The sequence below is a fragment of the Primulina tabacum genome, chromosome 6 (genome assembly GCF_025594145.1).
Source record: "Primulina tabacum isolate GXHZ01 chromosome 6, ASM2559414v2, whole genome shotgun sequence".
NCBI classification, from domain to species: Eukaryota; Viridiplantae; Streptophyta; class Magnoliopsida; order Lamiales; family Gesneriaceae; genus Primulina; species Primulina tabacum.
The window spans coordinates 2807288-2824030 of record NC_134555.1 but is presented as its reverse complement, the minus strand read 5'-3'; the positions used below and the strand labels follow the sequence as shown (position 1 = coordinate 2824030).

The window sequence follows — 16743 nt, the reverse complement described above, 5'->3', positions numbered from 1 at the left end:
TATTAGTAGTTCTTATCAAATATTTTACGTCTCTTATTCTGGTATGAATCGATTCATCCATGCACTATGTTGCACGATATTGGTGAAACTTTCATCTTTCGGGTATTAACCATTCATATCACAGAACATGTAATGTCCTCGGATCTTTGGATCCTGATGTCATATTACTTTTATCAGAAAAAAATGGAAATGACATGTGTGGACTAGTATAGATGATATAAGAGAATGTGTGCTTTATATTTTTGATCATCTAATTAGATAAATTTTACTTTAGTATAATTATTTTGATTTTCTCGGAGTTCTATTTTTTTTCCCGACGTGATATAAGATTTAACAACAATTATTTGCAGCCACGTCATTATTGTATTTAGGAGTATATTATGTGAAATTTCTTAATTAGATACATAAATATTTTAAACAATGTATCATTATTAATGTAAAAAAAATTAAAAATTTTTATGCTCCGTAACTCCCTTAATTCCAACCTACCAGGAGGCAGGCATGCTTATCGGTTTCACCGGACCGGTTTCGGACCGGTTCCCACCGGTTCTGGGTCCTGTGAGTTCGGAACCGGTTCGAACCGGTTAGGAACCGGTTCCGGTTCTAAGTTGAAAAACTTGGAACCAATCCAAACCAAGACCGGTTCGGCTTCGAATAAACCGGTTCCGGTTCGTTTTAAACCGGTTCCGAACTTTAATTTATTATATTTTACTATATAATTAAAATTAATAATATTAATGGACAATTTTTTATTTAGTATTTTGATTGCAAATAATTGTGATTACATAAAAAAAAATATAACAGAATAACTTAAACATTTATTTTTATAATTGAACATCTAAAATTCATCACGATTTATTAAAATATATTTGGAATATTCTGGATCTTCGTCGAACTTGAGCTTTGGAATTCGTCGATCGCGCCAGAGGTCCTATTCTTTTTTTCTGCTGCAAACCAATCTTGTAGGCACGTTAGCATGGAAAGTGTTTCTGGCTTTAAATTAGTTCTTTGGTCACCAATGATCCTTCCACATACTGAAAATGCTGATTCGAAAGCAACACTTGAACTCTGAATGGGTAGGACATCTCTTGCAATTGCAGATAACACTGGATAAAGGTTAGAATTTACTTTCCACCAATCAGGAACATCGAAATTATCCGTAGTCTCAATATATTGACTTAGATAAATTTGGATCTCATTGTAATTGGTTGTTGTCACCGATTTTTCTTTGAACTTTTGTCGTTTCAAACTTTGAAAGAAGTTCAGTGCTCCACTTTTGCTCTTATATGTCGGCATCTCCTCCGGCTGCGCACTCGGTTCATCACATTGTTCACTAGCATACAAATCAAACAATTCTTGGAGAGAATGCATGATTGACTTCTTTTGATCGTCAACATTCTTCTTAAGAAATTTAGCATAATATTCAAAAAACACGTCTAATCCTCATTGATTTTGAGTAGGATCAAGTAATGTTGCTAAACCATGCACAATTGGGATAGTTTCCCAATATTTTAAAAATTTGTTTTCCATATTTGAAACAAAATCACGCATAACAGAATCATCGCGATATTCAATAAATTTATAAAACATATTGAAAAGCAAAGGTAGAAACATGGTTGAAGTAGGGTAGTTAATGCCAGAAAATTTTTCGGTTGCTTCTTTAAAAATTTCTAACAAAGAAACACATTTACTCAAAATATTCCAATAATCGTCTGTTAGTATTAAAGCTTGTGTTGTAATATTATTATAATACGGAGTAAATAAATCTTGAAAACGTAATAAAGTATGAAGCAAGTGATATAAAGAATTCCATCTAGTTTCAATAGGAAGAGGAAATTTTTTAAATTTAATTCCGGCTGATTTGACTAGTGTTTTTCAGTCACGTCCATATCTTCTTTCACGTAATAATTTCCCACATAATTTGAATTTTTCTATTACAGTGGACATTTGTTCATCACATGCACATTTAACACATAAGTTGATAATATGACATGCACATCTAACATGAAGCAAATTACCTTCTAAAATTGGTTTTAGTGAATCTTTAAGATATTTAATTGCAAGAGTATTGGCACTCGCATTATCTAAAGTTATCGACATTATTTTATTTTGTATGCCATAAATCTTAACAACATTTAAAACATATCTAGCGATAGTGTATGCGTTGTGAGACGATTCTAAATGATCTAGCGCTAAAATTCTTTTTTGCATAGTCCAAGTTTCGTCAATCCAATGACATGTAACAACAAGATATGATTCATATTTTAAATTAGTCCAAATATCAGTTGTCAAACTAACTCTACAAGAAATATTTGAAAGATGCGATTTTAGTGTTTCTTTATATTCTTTGTAAATATCAAAACAATATTTCTTAAGTGTGTGCCTAGAAATATTGTGAAAACTGGTTGAATAGTACTAGTAAATTCAACAAAACCTTCTTGTTCAGCTATTATAAAAGGTTGACAACATTTGGTAACAAACTTTACGATGGCTTTCCGAGAAATTTTTTTTGTAATTGTAAAAGCTTTACCACTAGAAGGATTAATTTGTTGTTGTATTGGTTCCCTACCGAATGGTTGTAGCGTATCAGGGTCAAGTTTATGTACCTTAACTAAATGTTTTTTCAAAGTTCCGGTACCACCAGAACCACCACCAGTTTTGTAAGAATACCTCGTTTTGCAAATTTTACAAATGGCAAAAGAGTTATTCGTACCTTGTTGTTCAATATCAAAGTGATCCCAAACTTTGCTTCACTTTGCACGGGCTGTCGTCGTGCTCGTTGAGATTGTGTTGCTTGCTCGATTAGACGATGGCGTCCCTACATCTTTGTTGGGGAGTTCCATGGCTTCTTCATCCTCATGGCCAGGTTCAACTTCATCAAAATCAGGGATGTAGCCAAAATGTTCACCAAAGTCGGGAGCGTATTCGCCACTACCACCACGACGATTTGAAGATGATGCCATTGAAATTCGAATTGTTTAAATGAATAAATTGCGAAATAGTAAATATATAACAATAAAAATAATACGGATTATAGATAAAATTATAACACAATTATTGAATATATTTGGAGATATGATAGCAAAGAAAGATATTGATTGTAGAGAAATGAAAAGTTGAGAGAAAATTGATATGTGAAATGTAAAAAATGACTTGTATTTATAGATGAATTTTGGGGTTATAAAAAAGATTGTATATTTGCACTTTGGCCCCCAAATTGATAAAAAAAAAAAACACTGCAGATTTCAGTAGCAACGGCTACTGAAATCTGCAGTGTCCAACGGCTGCAAATGCAGCCGTTGGCCCAAAAAGCTATTTTCTTTTATTTTTTTTTAAAAAAAATTTTTGAATTCGGGTTTGGGACCGGTTCCGGGTCCGGGTCCGGGTCCGATTCCGGGTCGGTTCCGGATACGATCCTGAACCGGTTTGAAACCGGACCCGGAACCGGTTGAACCGGTTCAGAATATGCTGAACCGGTTCAACCCACAAACCAATGAATTGTATATGGTTTCGGGTCCGATTCTTTCATTTCGGATCATGTTCCGGGCTTAACGGGCCGGGTCGGTTCCGGTCCGTTAAGCATGCCTACCAGGAGGTAGACCTTGAAACTCAAAACGTTGGAACACGGAACCTTGTATAGCCAATCTGGACCGTCCAATCTAGCAGCCAAGTGACGCCAGCTACTTGGGATTTGGAAATGCGCCGACGTCACAGTATGTACATTAATTGGTGGACAATAATTAACTTTTTTTTATTCTTTTTAAAAAAAATTAAATACTTTTTTCTATAAATAAATAAGTTGTTGCAAATATATATTTTTTTATTTTAAAAAAATAAAGAACTATTTCACTTTTTTATATAAAAAATAATAGACAAAAACTTGTGTAAGACGGTCCCACATGTCGTATTTTGTGATACAGATCTTTTATTTGGGTCATCCATAAAAAAATATTATTTTTTATACTTAAAAGTATTACTTTTTATTTTGAATATCGATAGGGTTGATCCGTCTCACAAATAACGATTCGTGAGACCGTCTCACAATAGACCTACTCAAAACAGTAATTGAGGGTTGGCTTTGTGCTTATTGCCATTATTGTCGCTATCTTATATAATGTAATCAAATATGCAATATATATTCAAGTGTATTAAAATTAATTCCCACCTCATAAATTAATTACGAATTTCATCGAGTAGGTACATCAAGTGCTTTGGTTTAGCACAAGTAAATAATTAAGTGTAGCTGCGCTGCTATGTCCTCCTCCATCAAAATTCTAAATAAATTTTTACCAACGGTAAAACATTATTTACTTCTAATGATTCGATATGATATAAAATATTGACGATTAACTCATACATACGAAGATATAATGATATATAATTTTAATTTTTTTTATAAAACTCAAACCTAATATTCGATGAAACAAAAATATATAATCAATTTATGTTTATCTTTAACATGAGCCGATGTCTAATCCGTACATTGTCCACAAAATGAGCTGAGCTCGTCATGGATTCTATAATACACGCATGTCGCTGCCCACTTTTGCCAAATTATTATTTGCCTTTCCCTTTATATAAAAATATAATAATTATAAAAAAAAAAGATAAAATCCACGATGTATAATCGTTAGCCCATCTACAAGTTATGTTGTATTATTGAACTTCATCTAACCAAGTGGCCCAATTCTAGTAACGGATTCAAAGGCCCAGACATAAGAACTTCCCAAATTTCCAGTTCTTTTAAAATTTAAAAACATACGCGTATATATATATATATATATATATATATATAGTTTGTTATGCTACCTGATATTTGTGCTTCTATTATACCTATCAATAAAATGACATTTACCTTTTAGATAATAATAACAACAACAACAACAATAATAATAATAATGTCAACTTATCAGGCTCGAGCCGCCCAACCCCGTCAACGGTTTTCAATGCTAAAACCGTACCATTACGGTCACGGTTCCGGGTCAAAATCCGTTAATCCGGTTAAGCCCGTTGAACATGGGTCGGGTATGGTTTTAAAAGTGTTCAAGTTGGTTAATCAAATGAGTGTTTGGTCGATAGTCATAAGTCGACTCCTCTTACCAACACTTTTTTCCGGACGAGGCTATCACACACGTGGTTTGTTCGATGTAGTTTATCTACCTTTAGTTCGAAGGTTTATACAATATAAATCGAAGAGTAGCGACTATTGATTTCATCGTCATAAGAGAAAAAGCAATTTACGTCTTATTTTTTAATTTTTGAATATCTTAAATGTTTGATAGAATTTGTCGTTAGGAGGGGAAAAAACGAAGATGGTGTTTGCCTAATCCTTTTTTAACATTAATATATAATCCTGTAAACATAGCGGTGGGTTAGTGTGACATGGGAAGTGACTTGTTCATCTCAAAATTATGATCAAACGTAGACAATTAATATTGTTTTTAAGGGACAAGTTATTGCTCACTCCTAATTTTCCAATAATTAATTGGGCCAAATGATCGAATTTCAATCGAATAATATTTCATTTTTCGTTTAGGCCAAATGAAGGCTGTTGGCTTCGTCTGGTTTGTTTGAGTCTCGTATATGTCTCGAACATCTCTAGTTAGTTTGTTCTATTTCGACAGTTCATTCTAAATATGGACATTTTTCATTGAGTGTAGGTCTCTTGTGAGGCGCTCTCACGAATATTTATCTGTGAGATGGGTCAATCTTACCGATATTCACAATAAAAGTAATATTCTTATAATAAAATATAATATTTTTTTATGGATGACCCAAATAAAATATCTGTCTCACAAAATATGATTCGTGAAACCGTCTAACACAAGTTTTTGTCTTTTTCATTATTTAATTCATGTATGTCTTTTGGTTTGTAACTCTTTTGATCCATTTTTCATTCATAAATTCTATTTAAAAAAAAAAACAACGAGCTTCTCCTTGCCGCATCACAACCAATTAATGCTCATCTATCAGCTTTTTTTTTAATTTTAATTTTAATTTTTTTTACTAATGATGAATTATATTTCTAAACTTTTACTTTTTCTATTCACATGGGCATACTCTTATATATGTATGTGTGAGATGTTATCTCTCGTTGACTTAAATTTTTTGATTAATTTGTCAAGAAAACATTGATTTGAAGTCAACTGAACATGTTCGTCATAGATACGTTATTAGAATAAAATGAATCTTTTACTTGAATAAGTCATTGTATGAATTTAACATATGAAATTTAGTGGATTTGCATGATATATATTCATGGTCCCGTAAATATAAGTTGATTGGATCGAACCACAGTTTTGTTAATTTTTAATCGGACTAATCATGAAAACCGAGTAAAATAAGATAAAACCGTATCGACATTATGTATGTATATAAACCAATTTGCATGCAAAGCGAAAGCGATACAGAGGAGACATTGACAACGGCCATCCATGCTTTGCTAAAGACATGGTGGTTAGCGAGCACACATCACCAATTAATCGTTCGTCGTATCTTTTTATTATAATCCACATGTTATATATTTTTCCATTCTATATATATATCTTGATTTATTTTTTTAATATTATGTTACATTATATAGAAATTATTTATTTATACATATAAAATCAAATGTAAATAATTAACAATAAAGATATTGTAGCCATTTATAAAGGAGTAGGTCTCTTGTGAGACGGTCTCACGAATCTTTATCTGTAGACAGGTCAATCCTATCGATATTCACAATAAAAAGTAATAATTTTAACATAAAAAGTAATACTTTTTCATGGAAAGACCCAAATAAGATATTCGTCTCACAAAATACGATCCAGTGAGACCGTCTCACACAAGTTTTTGTCTTTATAAAGAGACTAAAATTCCCACTAATTTTTTGGGTGCCGACACTGTCTTTTTTATACAACAACTTTTGTGGGACTCTTCAAACATGTCAAAGAGTATCATTTTCACACTCTTTTTTCATTTTTATTTAAATAATATATTAATCTTCAAAATTATCCTAATGAATGTGTAATCATAATCATCCGAAAATAATGTTTTTTTAAACGATTTTTGGTGTTAATTTGAGAGGCTTTGTTACTGTAAACAATGATTTATTCGACGCTAAGTATAAATCAAATTATTCAAAAGAAGTTACACCTGTATTTTCAGGTCAATCAATATATTGTATCACATAAAAAAATGACGCGAGAAAACATTTTTTTCCATGCCTCAAAGATACCATTGATGCTACTGTAATGCTTGCTGGTGGATGTTGGGAGTCTTTCAACTATGAATAAGAACTCGAAGGCGAAAGAAGAGCGTATAGTTTTCGCTACCTCCATGTCTTTCAATCTTTCTTCGCTTAGAATGCTACTTGCCGAACGTCGTGTTTGTCGAGGATTGCGCATGGAAAAGAAACTTCAGAACATCCAAAAACTAATTTTGTTAGTAACATGGGAAAAATATCCAAGGTGATCTGAACCAACCAAGATTTTCCCTACACAGAACAGAAATTCTTTGACCTATTTTGGAATTGATTTTACTGGAAATAGACAGATCAATGTGCCCAATTCTTGTGGTTACCAATTAGATTTGAGAATAGTGTCACTAATGATTTATCCACAGAGAAATATTCGATAATATTTTATTTATTTTTAACCCTATCGATAGAGTCATAAAAATGGTCAAATCCTTAGGATCCCCACCACTTTGTATACATATGGTTTGTGTCACGTCGCATGCCAGATGAGACGCAAATTTTCTTTTATATTTATACAAAATAATTTATTTTGTATAATATAATGTTTATCGTATTTATCACAGGAATTATTTTATTACATGGAATTATTCATTATTTGTTGCGATGTCGTAAGATTAATTTTCCTATAATTAATGAGATTGGAACCCATCAGGTGTTTCCCTCACTTTCAATTAATGGCGATTCGGAAAACAGTTTTCTCGATGGTGACTTTTATTCGGTGTTACGAAAGATCGCAGGCATAGAAAACTAAATTTATATGATTCAAACTATGTAATTTGATAATAATTTAATTCAAGACCTATATTTATTTAGAATAGGTCATTTGTGATACGGTCTGACGAATCTTTATCTGTGAGACATGTCAACTCTACTGATATTCACAATAAAAAGTAATACTCTTAGCATAAAAAGTAATATTTTTTCATGGATGACCCAAATAAGAGATCCGTCTGAAAAATACGACTCGTGAAACCGTCTCACACAAGTTTTTGCCATTTATTTATTATTTTTTGGAAATTTATTTATTTATTCATAAAATTAAATATTCATATTAAAACCTATAAAATAAAGGAAGATTTAATATTCAAAATCTATTAAAATGTGTTTTTAAGATCAATTACAAACTGATAGGATTTTTTCTGAATATGAATTTTTAAATATGACTTTTAAGGTAATTTTACGAAAAAAATTTATTACTAGTTAACACGACTAGATAGTGAAATAGGATGTTGGAATTTATAATATATTAAAATGTTTTATAAGATCTAAGGCACTATTTGGATAATTATTTTAAAAATATTTTTAATATTTTATAAATGAAAAAAACTTCAAGTATGTGTTTGGTCAAAATTTTTGTAAATAGTGTATGATTTTTTTTTAAAAAAATTGTTATTCAAATATAGTTTTTAAAACAAGTGAGACATAATTTTTTTTATATTTTTATAATAATAGAGGAAATTGTAAAAATACATTTTTAAATGTAAAAATGTTTTATAAAAGATTTGTATAAACACATATATATTCTTAAAATAAATTTTAAATTATTTTATAAGCTTTTTGTAAACAATATTTTTATAAAAACGTTTTATAAATTTTGTCCAAACGAAACATAAAATAGTAGAAGACATTGAAAACAAATATAGCAACACAAATTAAACTCTTACTCACGTCCACCTTTTTTCACATACATATTTATTTGACAATTAAAATTGTAACTTTTATTGATATCATTTAATGTCTTTTCTTAAAAGATTAACCAGACAATAAGTCTACGTTTGGTTGGAGGATAAAATAATGAAATGATTAAGACAGAAATGATAAAAAGAATGATTGAAGTAGATAATGTTAAAATAATATTATGTTTGGTATGATTTTTAAAATGAGATAAATAAAAATCTTTTGATGAATTGACAAAATTGTCTTTCTAGTTTTGTGACGGTGGTCGGCGGCGGTCCGGCTATCGGTCGGCGATCGGCCGACAGGAGGAGGGGGTGGTTGACGGTGGTGGTCGTGGTCAGCGGGAGGCGACGGTCGGCGGTGGTCGGCCGACAGCGGCGGCGGTCGTCTGGCGGTCGGTGTAGGGAAGTGGTGGTGAGTTTGGATTTAGGAGAATGGTAAAATTGGAAAAATAAGATGTATTAAAAGTGAGATAAATAATCCTAGGAGGTGAGGAGTTATTATTATTTTATCACACATAATATAACCAAATCATTAATAGGAGGGATCTAATTGGTTAAATAATCACCCTTACCAAACATGTGATTAGGTGTATTAAAAAAAAATAAACCCACCTAATCATCCTTACCGAACGCACCGTAAAGAAAATTCTCAGATACTCAATAAAATATATCAAGGAAAGAATAAGCAAAATTTTGCTGAAAAATAACTTCATTAGTCGTTCTCCTTACACGAGAGAAGGAGGTTTATTGTTGTTAAATTTGATATCTAGTAATGAATATCTGAAGCGTATGAACCAACTTAGCTCAAATCACCCTTAGTATGGTGACTATTTGCACTGCCAAGAGTGTGCCTTTGTTCAGATAATCTTGAAACCTTCTTGAAGAACTTTCATACATATTTTAAGACAAAAATCTGTGTGAGACAGTCTCACGGGTCATATTTTGTGATACGAATCTCTTATCTGGGTCATCCATGAAAAAATATTACTTTTTATGCTAAAAGTATTACTTTTTATTGTGAATATCGATAGGGTTGACCCGTCTCACATATAAAGATTAGTGAGATCGTCTCACAAGAGACCTACTCATATTTTAATATGTTATTAATAACTTTGCATATTTTATGAAAGAAAAACTTTCATAAAAACTTAATGTGGGATTTTTCCTTTATTTGAGAATTTGCCACTAATCAAGAGCAAATTTTAAGTTGCATAACACACACACACACGAGACTCGATATAACATCTTATCCTATCTTATATAAATAAATGCATCTCCTCACCTAACTATATAATTTTATTTAATTTCATTTTTAAAAAACTTTATTTCGCAGTTGCACATAAAGTAATACCTCATGGCCAATCAACTTCAAGAAATTGATTGGAACCAAGCCGATTTGTTATAGATATATATATATGTCACTTTATTAAAGTTGTATTTCTTTATTGCATGCCCTCAATTTAGACCAATACAAACAATCCTTTTGATTTTTTTAATAAATTAGGTCTCACGGTCTCACTGCACGGGTCAACTATATTCATATTTACAATAATAATTAATATTTTTGATATAAAAATAATATTTTTTCATTATCGATCCAACTAGAAGATCCGTCTTACAAAAATGACTCGTGAGACCTCTCACAAATTTTCTTGTATTAACTAATTAGTGAGTGCAGTCATCCTTTTCATGAAATATGGTTGAATGAACTTATGAAAGATGTGATCAAATTATACTTTAAAAAAAAAAAGAATTCATTAATCTGATTTTGTTTTCTTTAGATTGTCAATACGCCAAATAATTTCATAATATGTAATAACTCATGATCATTCGGAGATATGTAAATAAATGGAGTTTGGAAAATTTTATAGACTCGAACTCAACTATTAAAGTAAATTTAAGATTAGCTTTGATATCATACGTCACTAGTTCTTAAACTTCTGTATAATACATTTTTGTAAAAATACTCTATGATTTTAAAAATTATTCGCGATCGAGATACACGAGTCGTTTGTGTGACAAAATATATTTAAAATCTGTCTAAAATGATTGTTTTTTTTTTAAACACTCCTGTTGCTTTGCAGAATGTTGGGGGGAAAAAAATTCCGGAAACTACTACCGAATACTGATTGCATCCCTGGAAAAAAAAAATCTTATCTACTGTAAATGTTGCATTCTCGATGTGGGGTTATATCTATTTAACCAAATTTTCTCCAATGAATGGAAAAAATTGCAATGTTTGAAACATTCTCTCTTTACCATTTTTTCAGTGCTACTCTTCCACTTCAGAGAATCCCAAAGCTATCCTTCTTGATCTCTATGCTTTAATGGCTAAAAGCTGAATCAAACCCAAGAGAGAAAATCTTGCATATAAAAAATTTTCGTTCATTTTATACATGTTTACGAGGCGAGCCTTTTTCGTTTTTGCTAATTTTTCTTACTTGCTGTTGTCAAAACGCTGTCGGGTTGGTGTTTAAAGGCCAGAAAGTAGTTGTCTTCATAATGGGTTCTCATATCTTTTGCTGAGCGTTAGTGGGTTTTTCCTAGTATTTCCGAAAAAAAATATGGGTTCTATTTTTTAGGCATTGTAGTATAAAATGAATCAAACAATTTATTGTTTTGCTTATGGGAAGGTAACGAGGTATTCGTGTGGAGACTAGGTTCAATGGGTGAGGATTGGGATCCTTGTTGGATCTATTGTTTTTTTATCATTTGTACTTTTTTTTATGTTCTTAGTGAACTAATAAATTTATTTAGTTAATATTCAATGTTTCTGAAACCTTGATTACTGTGTGGGTTGTTTGTTTAGTTTGTTATTTTTTTCTGACGTCTGCTGTGCTTTGTTTGTTGTTAAAGGTGTTACATAGGAATGGTAATGGTATTAGCCACATTTCGTTTCATACGGTTTGAAAAAGTTGATTTCTTTTTTGTGGATTTCAGTTTATCCATGGGTTGAAGTCTAGGAATGATGGATAGTTTCAGCGACTTTGCGGAAGGTTCCCGATTTTTTGATGCATTAGAGCAAATTTCACCGACATTTGATTGTGTTGATGGTTGCCCTGGTTACAAAGATTGGGAATATGATGTGTGGATTAGTAGTCCCCTGAGTATTGATGAACGTCGAAGGAAATTTGTTCGATGGATGGGATTGAATAAAAATGGGTTAGAAGGAGGTGATTCGGTTGATATACGTGTCAATAGTGAAGATGGTTGTGTGTTTAGAGGTAATGTTGGCAGAGTTATGCAGAATAGCGGGGCTGTTCTGAGAACTTCAGGTGTCGAAGACGAGTTTTCTTCTAGCCGCTCTTCTTTGTCGAGTTGGTCTACTGATGATTTGGATTTGTTAAGCGGAGTGGATTTAATTGAAGGTAGGATCTGCTGTGGGATTTCTGATGGTGGAAGTGAATACTCTGTGGACCAATGGGAGGGAGAGAAGAGAATAGAAAAAATTCGGGACACAAATTCCCAAGTTCCAATATTTGGGGAGTCTAAGAATGATTCTCAATCACCTAAATCGGTTCAACAACTTGTACAAAGAGAGCTGGAGGGAAATGGAAATGCAACAAAAACAACGAATAGGTCGAAGGATAGGTGGAGTAGATTGCGTTACCTTACTTGTATGATGGGCATGAATATGAGAAATGGTACTGTGGAGTCAAATAACTTAAGCCAAGTTCGAGAGAGGGGGGTTCAGAGAGTTGGAGTTCGCAATTATCGAAGAAGGTTGAAGGAACTCTCAGCCCTTTTCGTGGGACAAGACTTCCAAGCCCACGAGGGTTCAATATTGGCTATGAAATTTAGTCCTGACGGTAAGTACCTGGCAAGTGCGGGAGAAGATAAGCTTGTGAAAGTGTGGCAAGTGCTGGAAGATGAAAGATCAGATATATTTGACATTGCAGATGTGGATCCGTCATGTGTGTACTTCTCAGTAAACCGTTTGTCTGAATTAGGACCTCTTACGGCACAGAATGGTAGTGTTGACAAATCCAAGAATCTTAAAAAAACACCAGATTCGGCATGCATTATCTTCCCTCCAAAGGTTTTCAGAATCTTGGAGAAGCCACTGCACGTGTTCCAAGGACACAAAGGAGAGATCTTGGATCTTTCTTGGTCAAAGAATGATGTACTGTCTAATCATTGCAAATTTATTTGAAATATTTGAAACTGATTTGTTTAAATTAAGGCTTTTTTACTTGTTTTCTCGCAGTGTTTGCTTTCATCATCGGTTGATAAAACTGTTCGTTTGTGGCGGGTTGGACATGATCAGTGTCTCAAGGTTTTCTCTCATAATGACTATGGTGTGTATATATAATCAGTAATCTATTGAATTTCCCAAAAATTTAAAATTGCACATGGCTTAGAAATACTGATTTCTCAAATATTCATTCAATGCAGTGACCTGCATTCAGTTTAACCCTGTGAATGATGATTACTTCATCAGTGGTTCTATTGACGGGAAGGTTCGAATTTGGGAAATAAATGGCTGTCATGTTGTGAATTGGACGGAAATAAAGGACATAATAACTGCCATTTCTTATGGCCCTGATGGTCAGGTCTGTTTGGATTGCTTCTTTTTTTGTTAACAAGTTTAGCTTCTGTAAATCATCGAGGCATACTAATTGAGTATATGTTTGCTTGTCTTACAGAGTGGTGTTATTGGCTCCATTACCGGTATCTGTCGATATTTTAACATATCAGGTACTTTTAAGTCAGTTCTTTTGAAATTGTTATGCTTTTTAATTGTTGCATTACTTGGGGAGCCGAAATTTCCATATACATTCTGTGACTAACAAGTGTTAAACGAAACTGTGTTGTTTGTATCAGATAATCAAATTCAATTGGAAGCTCAGATATGCGTAGGTGGTAAGAAGAAAACACCCTGTAGAAGAATAACCGGCTTCCAGGTAGCTGTTATTAACTTTCAAAGATTGCTAATCTGTTTTGATTTCGTTTCAGTTCTCGTTTTGGTAAATTCTCACAAAATTCCTACTGATTTTGTTATTCCGTGGAGCAGTTTTTACCACAAGACCCGAGCAAACTATTGGTAACATGTGCCGATTCACAAGTCAGAGTTCTTAATGAGATGGATGTGATGATCAAGTACAAAGGTACGCACTTGATTCTTTCATGTTTGTTTATTTGACGACTTGCATGATAATTTAAAATCACGCCGTCTTGGCTTATTTTCTTTATAATTCAGGTCTGCGAAATGCCGTGAATCAGATTTCCGCTTCATTTACTTCAGACGGCAAACACATTGTCTCCGCATCTGAGGATTCAAATGTCTATATTTGGAACTACACCTGTCCTGGTACATCGACTTTTTCGCAGTCAAAATCTGTTAGATCCTTCGAGAGTTTCCTCTCAGATGCTTCCGTTGTGATACCTTGGTCCGGCCTGAAAATCAGAAACTCAGAAAGCGAGTTGAAATCAAGAAACCACAATACTCCTATAAATTCGTTGCTTTTTTCACCATCCACTTACCTCTCTTCGGGGCAAGAATTTTTCCTCGAATCAAACCTGAAGGGATCCGCCACTTGGCCTGAGGAAAAGCTTCCAACTACCATTCCTGGGTCTGCATCATCTTCAACGTGTAAATCTCGGTACAAACTTCTCAAGACTTCTTGCCAGAGTTCATCCACTTCTCATGCATGGGGTCTGGTACTTGTTACCGCAAGTTGGAATGGAAAAATCAAATCTTTCCACAATTACGGTTTACCTATTCCCCCATAACGCAAGGATCCATAAATATCAAAAACTTCTATGCAATCTCCCTTGATTGGCAGTTTTTTGCCAGTCTTTTCAGTCCAGGCTGTCACATGTTGGAAATTCATTGACCGGCCCCAATCCATTTCCCTGCTCTGTATTGAAGGTCCCTTTCAAATTCTGCTCACAAAATGAAGTTTGTATAAACAACGACAGTTGGATCCTAGTCGAATATCCAAATTGTAAAAAGCACCACTCCATTGAAAGAAACAGCTGAGGTTTGCCTTATCTGCATGCGATGTAGCTATGCAGCTTTCAGTATGATTCATCCATTCATTTGTGAATGGATATTTTTTTGCCTCTGGCCCAGAAAAGAAATGGAATCATGTGTTAGGAAACGTCAGCTAGAGACTGATATGCACGATGGAATTACTCGCGGGACCTCGAAAAATTTGTGCCATTTATTCATTCAGGTGGGGCTCCGAGAGCAAAACTGAGATTTGCTTGGGGAAGATTTTAGTGGGGAATCCCATCTTTATGTTATGTTGGTTGGTCTGAATTATTAAGTAATTTGTCTGCCATTTTTTTGATTACGACGAAGGTTGCTGGCCAGGGCTCGGGAAGGGGCCGGGGACGTTTTCCGGTGGGGTGGCCTATGATTTTGTCTCCGGGGGTAACGAGTTTGTGGATCGCTTCTGGTTGTAGCTAGTGTTCAGAATTCAGAAATATTGCAAATTTTATGTGATTTTTGCTAATTATTTTTTTTAAAAAAATGTTAATAGTCACGTTTTTATGTCCGAATAGATGTGTAAAGGAGTAACGAATTTCTTCTGCTGTTGATTTCAAACTTTGTTAATTAGGGATGTCAATCGGGTCGGTGGGTCGGGTTTCAGGTTAACCCGCGAAATTTTTTTATTTTTTTTTCAACCCGAAGCCAAAGCAACCCGAAAGCTCCAAACCCAAACATGAACCCGTCTAGTCGGACTCAACTCGTCTAACTCGAATTTTATTTATTTATTTTAAAAAAATTAATGAAAAAAATTCGAAAAAATAAAAAATAATATTAATATTTTAATTGATACACATAATAACAAAATTTTCGATTTAAATTTGAAAGTTTAATTGTAAAAAATTAAAGTATATTTACTAAATCAAATAAACAATTGTTAAAAAAATAAAAAATATACAAAATAAATATTAAATGATGAAAATTTATCATAGAAATATACAATAAATTTTGTTCAAACATACAATATATAAAAATATAGGTAATATTTTCAAAAAATAAAAGTCTTCGGGTCAATCCGCGACCCAACCCGAAACCCGTCTAACATGGCACTAACCCGAACCCACTCGACCCGAACCTGAACCCGAACCCGAAAAATCCCAACCCGAACCTGATTTTTTTCGTATTGGGTCGTGTCGGATTGACGGGTTAATAAATGAGTTAATAATTGGTTCAATTGATTACATACAGAGATATTATATATTGCCTAACCCAGTGTTTATATACATGTATGTATACATATGTAATACATAAAACAAACATGTATACATATATACTATATCTATTATTATTATTATTATTATTATTATTAATATTTAGTTCGAGACACTTACATGAGCTAACTTTGGTGTGATAATTATACATGTATAATTAAACATAACTTTTTTAAAACCAAAGTTTAGATGTTCCATCAATATCTAAAAATGGATAAGTTTTTAATTGTATAATATAATAAATAACTATTTTAAAAATGAAACATGTTCTATTATGATATAGAAAGATAGTTTAAGAAATTTTAGAGAACATATCATAAGATGAATTTATCAGTACTCTACTTTTTTTTTTCCTAGTGATAGAAAGAATATGTCTCTCATGAGACGGTCTCACGAATCTTTAAAACTCGTGAGACGGATCAACCTTACCGATATTCACAATAAAAAGTAATACTCTTAGCATAAAGAGTAATACTTTTTCATGGATGACCCAAATAAGATATCCGTATCATAAAATACAACCCGTCAGACCGTTTCACACAAGTTTTTGCCTTGTCATATACTAAAAATTCTATAATTTTTGCTTAACACTAAAAATATGGATTAGAACTGTTATTT

The 16743-nt window shown here is 32.9% G+C and overlaps 1 protein-coding gene across 2 annotated transcripts; it reads left to right on the top strand.

Moving 5' to 3' along the window:
• Positions 1–11133: 11133 nt before the first annotated feature.
• On the top strand, positions 11134–15388 carry LOC142548705 (uncharacterized). 2 transcript variants are annotated; one of them, XM_075657190.1, is made up of 8 exons: positions 11134–11326; positions 11860–13042; positions 13127–13217; positions 13315–13472; positions 13566–13617; positions 13744–13823; positions 13934–14027; positions 14120–15388. In XM_075657190.1, exons 2-8 carry the CDS (start codon positions 11885–11887, stop codon positions 14650–14652), a joined length of 2166 nt encoding a protein of 721 aa, XP_075513305.1. In that variant the 5' UTR covers positions 11134–11326; positions 11860–11884; the 3' UTR covers positions 14653–15388. The 2 variants fall into 2 exon arrangements, with proteins under 2 accessions (XP_075513305.1, XP_075513306.1); XM_075657191.1 differs by lacking the exon at positions 11134–11326 and adding an exon at positions 11358–11588.
• Positions 15389–16743: the final 1355 nt, after the last annotated feature.

Excerpts from the sequence above, each read along its gene's own strand:
- LOC142548705 (XM_075657190.1), top strand. The coding sequence starts at position 11,885 with ATGATGGATAGTTTCAGCGACTTTGCGGAAGGTTCCCGATTTTTTGAT. Across the intron at positions 13,473-13,565 it reads CTTATGGCCCTGATGGTCAG|AGTGGTGTTATTGGCTCCAT; the intron begins GTCTGTTTGGAT and ends CTTGTCTTACAG. Across the intron at positions 13,824-13,933 it reads GAAGAATAACCGGCTTCCAG|TTTTTACCACAAGACCCGAG; the intron begins GTAGCTGTTATT and ends TCCGTGGAGCAG.